The sequence below is a fragment of the Amblyomma mixtum genome, chromosome 3 (genome assembly GCF_055824585.1).
Source record: "Amblyomma mixtum isolate Tamu chromosome 3, ASM5582458v1, whole genome shotgun sequence".
NCBI classification, from domain to species: Eukaryota; Metazoa; Arthropoda; class Arachnida; order Ixodida; family Ixodidae; genus Amblyomma; species Amblyomma mixtum.
In genome coordinates this window covers 303,653,575-303,661,149 of record NC_143014.1, presented here as the reverse complement: position 1 = coordinate 303,661,149, position 7,575 = coordinate 303,653,575, and the positions used below count along the sequence as shown (strand labels likewise).

General features: G+C 51.4%; 1 protein-coding gene across 1 annotated transcript; it reads left to right on the top strand.

Moving 5' to 3' along the window:
* The first annotated feature begins 394 nt into the window (after nucleotides 1–394).
* Nucleotides 395–1,408, top strand: LOC149355443 (uncharacterized). The gene is made up of 2 exons (XM_089576115.1): nucleotides 395–511; nucleotides 587–1,408. Exons 1-2 carry the CDS (start codon nucleotides 395–397, stop codon nucleotides 1,406–1,408), a joined length of 939 nt encoding a protein of 312 aa, XP_089432241.1.
* Nucleotides 1,409–7,575: the final 6,167 nt, after the last annotated feature.

Genomic DNA, 7,575 nt, shown 5'->3' with positions numbered 1-7,575 from the left:
GCTGGCTGTTGTTGTGTCCGGACCAGACCACCTCCCTTCCAGGCCTGAAGAAACCAGTTCGCGGGCCGTTAACGGCAGACGGACAAAGACTTTCAAGCCCAGACTTCGGCACTTCGTGAAGCGCTGCGGGTCGCTTCCCTTCGTGCGCGACTTTCCGGGTGGGGGCGGGCTGTTGGAAACTTAGGAAACTTACTCGCAAGAAGAAGAAGAAGAGTAGAAGAAGAGCGCTGCGAACGGCAGCTTCTCTTGATCGAGCTCCTGCTTTTTCGAAATAATTTGTGCTTCTGTGGCCTTCAAGGCAACCTCGCCGTCCCAGGCGATGGCGGATGACCCGCCGCCTCTGCTGCCTTCTGTGGTTAGCAGTGTGAACCGCACAGATCAACCTGGATGCAGTATGGATCTCCCCTCAGAGCTCCCGGGGTCGTCTAGTTTCTCCGACTCGGATGACATGGAGTCCGACGGTGGCTACACCGAGATTGTGAGTCGGCGCCTGAAGAGGAAGCTTTCCAAAATCCCGACTGAGTGTGGGCCCAGTGTGCGTACGAAGCGGGCTAACAAGTCCATTGTGACCACGAAGGTGCCTAACCAACACAGTGTGAGCAAGAAAACAGCTAACGAGGCCAATGTAAGTGAGCAATCTCTCACTTACACAGTTTCATACATGCCTGTTGAGGATTTAGAGAATCTCAACTCCATTAACAGGCAGAATTTGACTCTTCTTCTTGAACGGCTGGTTCCGGGCCAAGTTAAAGAAGTGCGTATTAATGCAAGAAGGAATATCCTCTCTGTTGATGTCTCTAGCCGGGCCACCCTGGAGAAGTTGAAGACCGTGTCTGTCCTTGGCAACATACGAGTCCGCTCGTTCTTCGCTCATGGACTTAACACTACTGCTGGTGTGATTTCTGACGTGGACATAGAGATCAAGGATATGGACTTGGTGCAACTGCTATCAAGTTCTGTTCGCATAACTGACATCCATCGTTTCGGCCAATCACGGTGTGTCAAACTAGTGTTTGAGGGTACTACTTTGTCATCCCATGTGAAAGTGGGTTTTGTGAGGTACCCAGTGCGTCCTTATGTGCCCCGACCGGTGCAGTGCCGAAAATGCCAGAAGATTGGACATGTAAGTGCTGCGTGTACGAGCACGAAAGCATGTCCGCGTTGTGGTGGCGTGCACGAGGGACCTACATGTGCGATTGAGCCTCCAGTTTGTGCCAACTGCAAAGGTCCTCATGAGGCAACGTCTAGGGAATGTCCGAAGGTGAAAACAGAGATGAAGATCTTGAAGAAAATGGTGAGAGACCATTCTACTCACCTAGAAGCAGCAATCGCGGTACGTCGCTCCAGGAGGAGGACACGAAACCGGCAGAAGAAATTGAGCTCAGTAAATGAAGTGTCAATACATTAGGAAGACCGAGACCGCTCTGCCGCGCAGAAGCCACCGCCTCCAGCTCCGCAAGAGCCAAAACTGTCAACCACCCAGGAGGACTCCGCAGAGTGGCCACCTCTACCATCGCGTACTGTAAGCTCTGTGACACGTCCGCCTGTGCGTCCGCCGGATGTGTCTACAACAGATGATCAAATCAGGGCGATGCTGAAACAGCTGATAGGCACCTTACGGCTGATAACTGCTGGAGTGGACACGCCAATTGCTAAGGCTGCTGTCCAAATTTTAGACGCTATTGAACCGGTGCTTGCCACCCTTTAATAGCAGTCAAAAATTATGGCTCTACCTTCGTCAGCACCCTCACTACAGGAGAGAATCTCTCGATCGGCAGTATTACAATGGAATGCCCGAGGTCTGCGAGGCCGCCTAGCAGATTTCAGGCAGAGGATTTTCAAGTACCGATTTCCAGTGCTTGTAATATGTGAGCCTAATATCACATCTCCTTTTCGACTGTCCGGTTATGAAAGTTTCCTCTCTGAAGCACCTGGGCATTTGAGCAAGGTACTACTATGCGTCCGTCGTGACCTCACTTACGTTCGGCATCACATTCCTGGGGGCAGTAGCAACGAGTATGTAGCAGTCACTGTGACTTTGAATGGGCGCACAATCTCTATTATAGGTGGCTACATACCACCAAGGGGTCGATTTGATGCCCTACAACTACAATCGCTACTCGACAGCGTTTCGGAGCCCCATATAATAGTAGGAGATTTCAATGCGCATCACCACGGCTGGGGAAGCGCCGTTACGAACGTTCGAGGACGGGATATCGCCACGTTCATGGACAATGCAGGTCTTTTTTTGCTCAATGATGGCACGCCGACATTTCTACGCGGGACTACCTACAGCAGCTGCCTGGACCTTGCATTTGTATCCAGGCGCCTCTCATCATTCGCAATGTGGTGTGCTGATATTGAAACTTATGGAAGTGACCACATACCAACGTATGTGCAGCTACGGTGGTTTCACCGTCTTCCAAATGCCAAAATACGTTGCACCGACTGGAGTGCTTTCCGCATTGTTCTAGAAAAAACCTGTGGGAACCTCGCTGATCCAACAGATGTGGAACAGCGTATTATTTCGGCCATGCAAGATACAACGCGCAACATCTCAGCGCCCAATTCCACAGCTCCAGTGGATGTGATCTACGCGCAGCTTCGGGCGATTCGTCGGCGCGCAGAAAGAAAATACCGGAGGACAAAGGATGTCTCGGATCTCCGGGCCTCTCGACGTGCCCAGAAGCAAATACAGCGCTATTTGGAGAACCTAGGCAAACAACGGTGGCGGTCATTTTGCAGCAGATTGGATCCCCGCAAACCACTCTCCAAAATCTGGCACGTCGTTCGAGCACTGCCGACATTTCCCCAGCAGAAACACCCTTTCCGTGCATTGGCACTTTATGAAAGACGGCAAGAACTAGAGGTGGCGGAGGATTTCTGCTCGAGAATTGCCGGAAGCGCTTCTTCACCTCGGCAGCATCGATGTGCTCCCCCCACGATGGACGATCGACTGGACATCCCCTTCACAATTCAAGAACTGAAAGCAGCTCTTTCTGCTTGTACGCATCCTTCGTCCCCAGGACCTGATGGAATAACATACAATGCGCTTCGTCATCTAGGCCCACAGGTAATGGAAGCCCTCTTAGCATTGTTCAACCACTCTTGGGCCTCTGCCACTGTTCCACAGCAGTGGAAAAGAAGCCGCATTGTGGCCTTGCTCAAACCAGGGAAATCGCCACTCGACTTAACATCCTACAGACCAGTAGCTCTGGCAAGTTGTATTGGCAAGACGATGGAGCGTATGGTGCTAACCCGTCTAGAATGGTTCCTTGAAAAACGTGGACTATACCCTTCCACAATGACGGGTTTCCGCAAAGGCCGGTCTGCCATCGACAGTGTAACTGATCTCGTGTCAACGGTAGAACATGAAAAACGCCGTCACAGGTTGACTGCTGCTCTTTTCCTCGACATCAAGGGCGCATTCGATAATGTTCAGCATGATGCAGTACTAAATGCACTCGATGAATGTGGTATAGGCGGACGTCTACACAATTGGATTGCAAGCTATTTGACAAACCGGACAGTCTACATGGAGACTCTTGAAGGAGACACAGCAGATCATGTTGCTTGTGGTGTTCCTCAGGGAGGAGTGCTCAGTCCAACGTTGTTCAATCTCGTGCTCATTGGCCTTTTCAAACAACTACCGAAGACTGTTTCGATATCCGCCTACGCAGACGATATTTGCATATGGACATCAAGTGTCACGCGTCCCCAAGTGCAAGCAAGATTGCAGCGTTCGGTTTCCATTATGTCTGCGTACTTGCGCCGTCAGGGGCTTGAACTTTCGCCAACTAAAAGCGTAACATTGGCTTTCACACGAAAGTTAATGGCGTGGTATCCGGTCACAATCGACGGGCAAATTGTTCCATACGTAACACATCACAAATTCTTAGGTGTTACGATAGACCCTGCCCTGTCCTGGACGAAGCACATTTCTGTGCTCAAGAAAAAGCTCGACAGCTTTGCAAGCATTGTGCCGTGTATGGCAGGAAAATGTTGGGGTCCCTCTGAGCGATCTTTACTACACGTGTACCAGGCGCTGGTAGTCGGTCTTCTCAGATACAGTGCACCCGTTCTCTCGGGGGTCAGACTATCAGGCCTGCGGGTGCTTGAAAGCGCGCAGGCTCGTGCTTTAAGAGTATGCTTGGGTTTGCCATGTAAAACTTCTACATGGGGCACATTTTATGAGGCCCGCGCCTGCCCAGCACGAATTTATTTTCAACAGGAGCCACTTCGTGTGCATTTGCGGCATCTGACCAGGCAATGTCATCACCCCCTGACCAACATTAGTGCGGTGCGTTCAGATGCAACCTTTTCCAGAGCCCTTTGGATGCAGCGCAATGCGGTGCCTTCGAACTACGCGCCACACCAGATTGCGGAGGTGCCACTTTGGGCAGTACCAAAACCATCTATACGGACAACAATCCCAGGGATAACAAAGAAGACACACATTCCAACAGTCGGACTGAAACACCTGGCGCTGTCATACATTACATCTATGTATACTAACACCCAGCATGTTTTCGTAGACGGACCCGTGACGACCACTTCTTCAGCTGCAGCGGTGATAGTGCCAGGAAATGCCTCATGTCACCGTTTCAGGCTCATGCACAAAACGTCCTCTACGGCAACCGAATTGGCAGCCATACGAGAAGCCGTCCTTTATATTGGTCACCAGCCAGCGCAGCAATGGACTATATTCTGCGACTGGAGATCGGCATTGCAGGTCGTACAAACTTATTTAAAACCAAGGGCATGCGAGCAGCTGGTTCAACAGATTGTGCTTTTGTTAGCCGAAGCTTTCCACCGCGGCCATATCATAAAGTTTCAATGGATACCCAGCCATTGCGGCATAGCGGGAAACGAGCGTGCTGACGCCGAGGCTCGGATGGCACATAGTGATGGTGCTTTCATTGAGATAGCCTTTTCTAGATCAGACATTGGAGCCTTGTTGGCGCATTTAATGCAAGCGGCAATGCAGTCGCACTGGCATGATTCGAGTCATCAACAGGACCGCGTCTGTAAGCTTGACGCTGGCTCACGATTACATTTGCATCTATGGTGGTGCGACGTCATGGGACTTTACTCCACCGGCTACGGCTTGGCGTTGCCTACACCAAACACTATCTTCACAAGATCGCCATCGAAAGTAACCCAAATTGCGCACAGTGCCACACTCCAGAGACTATTGGACACCTTCTTTGCGAGTGCCCGAACTATACTGCTGAAAGAACATTGGAGGCGACCGTGAAACAACTGGACTCTCGCCCTCTCTCTGAGGAAACTCTTCTGGGCGCCAGGACGAGACGTTCTGATTGGTGGCGTGTGATGAAGGCCCTGCTCAACTTTTTGTGTGAAACAGGCCTGGATACTCGTCTGTGACTGCCTGTGCACAACCTACATGGTTCATAACATGTGTCGGTGTTTGTGTTGTAGACACCAGTTTTATGAGTTTTATGTGCGTGTACTAACCGCGATGCGAGTGCCAGCCAGTGTGTGTGTGTGTGTAGACGTCACCCGTGAAACTCATTGTATTATGCCATCATCAGCCATCATTCGCACTTTCCTTTTCCTCCTCTTCCCTTTCCCCTGTGTGGAGTAGCAGGCCAGGGCCATGTTACCACCGGCCGACCTCTCCACCTCTCCGTCATTAAAATTCCTTTCTCTCTCTCTCTACTCGCAACACGTGCCTCGGCGCATAGGCGCTAATTAACCGCTGTAGCCTGACAAAGAGCGGGTACGCCGATCTGGAAGTAACGTCCCTGTCCTCCCCATCTTTGGCCTGCGTCTCTCCGAGCCTGCGTGTCATTGGAGACACAAGACGCTGGAGACACAAGAGCAAGAAATGGAGAGAGAGATAGAGCAGAGTTCTCTCCAGCTACAAGTTTGGGCCAATCAGCTACCAGGACGCTCGCAAAAATATTGTCCAAAAAGACAGACGTTCCTCACTGCACGAAAAGGGCGGGAATCTGTACTCACGACTGCATTTAAGAGCTCCTGCCTGTTTTGTTAGCGGCGTTCCCCATTTTGATGTCTCTTGGCATGTAGCGTGTATTTCGCTGCAGCAGGATTTAAGTATATTTTTTGCTGTTTTTCCTGTAAACTCTCCGTCTCCTCGTCATTGTTCTTGCCGGTCGGCGACTGCGGACCCGCGTCCAACAACCACTGCGGACCCGTGTCCCAACAACGTTGTGGGCAGCAAGTTCTTTATGCGCGGCTGCAATAGAGAATGCGCGGCCTGCAAGGAGCAGGCATCTCTCTCCAGAGCTACCAAAGACGAAACGCGCCTCAGGGCGAGGCGAAAGGCCATTCTCCGTACAAGAAAGTTCTCGTGAAAATCAGTGCGAAAAGCATTTCGACAGAGGTTACGTCACCCAAAGCAGTTTTCCGAAAGCATGCTGCAAAGCCTGGCAAGTACACCCTCACAATCGATGAAGTGCTTGCATTGCATTCTATGCGCTGAAAATAAAGTGGATCTAAAAGCCGATTTTCTAAATTACTGCTTTACAATGAGGATGCGAGAATTCAGTAAACAAAAATCTCAACCGCGCTCGCTTGGCTGATGCGACGGAAATGCGTGGTGGTGGTGGTGAAAACTTTTATTTCATGAAATAGAGTTTGGGAGCCACAGAGTGACCCCGCTGCATTGTCGGCGTCCCTAGTCCGGGACACCGCATGACAAGGCCCTGTCTCTCGCCCGTTTCACCAGAGCCCTTTGGGACTCAAGCGAGGAGCAGTTGAGGAGGGCAGTCTCCCATGCCTCTCTGGAAGGGGTAGGGGAAGGGGGGAGTTGGGGATTTTGAGTACATGCCCACACCATGTGGAAGATATCACAGGTCTCCCCACATTGCGCGCGGGCATCGCCCATCCGTGTTAGGATCGTAATGTTTTATGATTGCATGACAGAGTAGAGTGCCTGTCTGCAGGCGCCTTAAAGTTCGCTCCTCCGTCTTACTCAGCCCCTTTGCAGCAGCCTGGAAAAGGCGGTGGTTGTCGCTATAATGCGTTATTATTTCCTTGAATCGCAGCAGCGGCTGGTTAGTCTCCGAGCCAGAAGAGCTGGGATGAGGAGCCCAGTGAATAAGCGCTCGGGCAGCCGCGTCAGCGGCCTCATTACCTCGTAAGCCCTGGTGGCCAGGAAGTAGTCATCGTTACGAACTACGCTCATGGACCACACACCGATTTATTTTTAATTTCTCTTCGTTCTAGGCGTCGTCGTTCTCGTCATCTTTTAACGCCGCGACATCGGTCATTCCTTACTCTATATATTCACAGTTCCCTGGGAGTCCTCATACCACTCTTGGCGCAGTGGCGTAGGGGTTAAGCGATGCGCCACTGCTCTGCGATGGCAGGTGCTGCCATCGCTGGGCCTTGTGCGACCCAGTTTGCTCTTCCCGGGCAACCTCTCACGACAAATTATTAACTGCCACCTGCAACGGTGGGCAGTTTGCTCACAATCCGGTAGCCAGGGGTTCACTCCTAAGGCTTCACTCTGTTTACCGCGACATGAACCCTGCAATGCTCAGGCATTAAAAAATATATCTGCCAGCAACAATTTGCGCAACGAAA

What these genes read in the sequence shown, in the direction of transcription:
- LOC149355443 (XM_089576115.1), top strand. Translation starts at nt 395, where the DNA reads ATGGATCTCCCCTCAGAGCTCCCGGGGTCGTCTAGTTTCTCCGACTCG. An exon ending in TGAAGAGGAAGCTTTCCAAA is followed by an intron (nt 512 to 586) that starts ATCCCGACTGAG and finishes AAGGTGCCTAAC; the next exon opens with CAACACAGTGTGAGCAAGAA.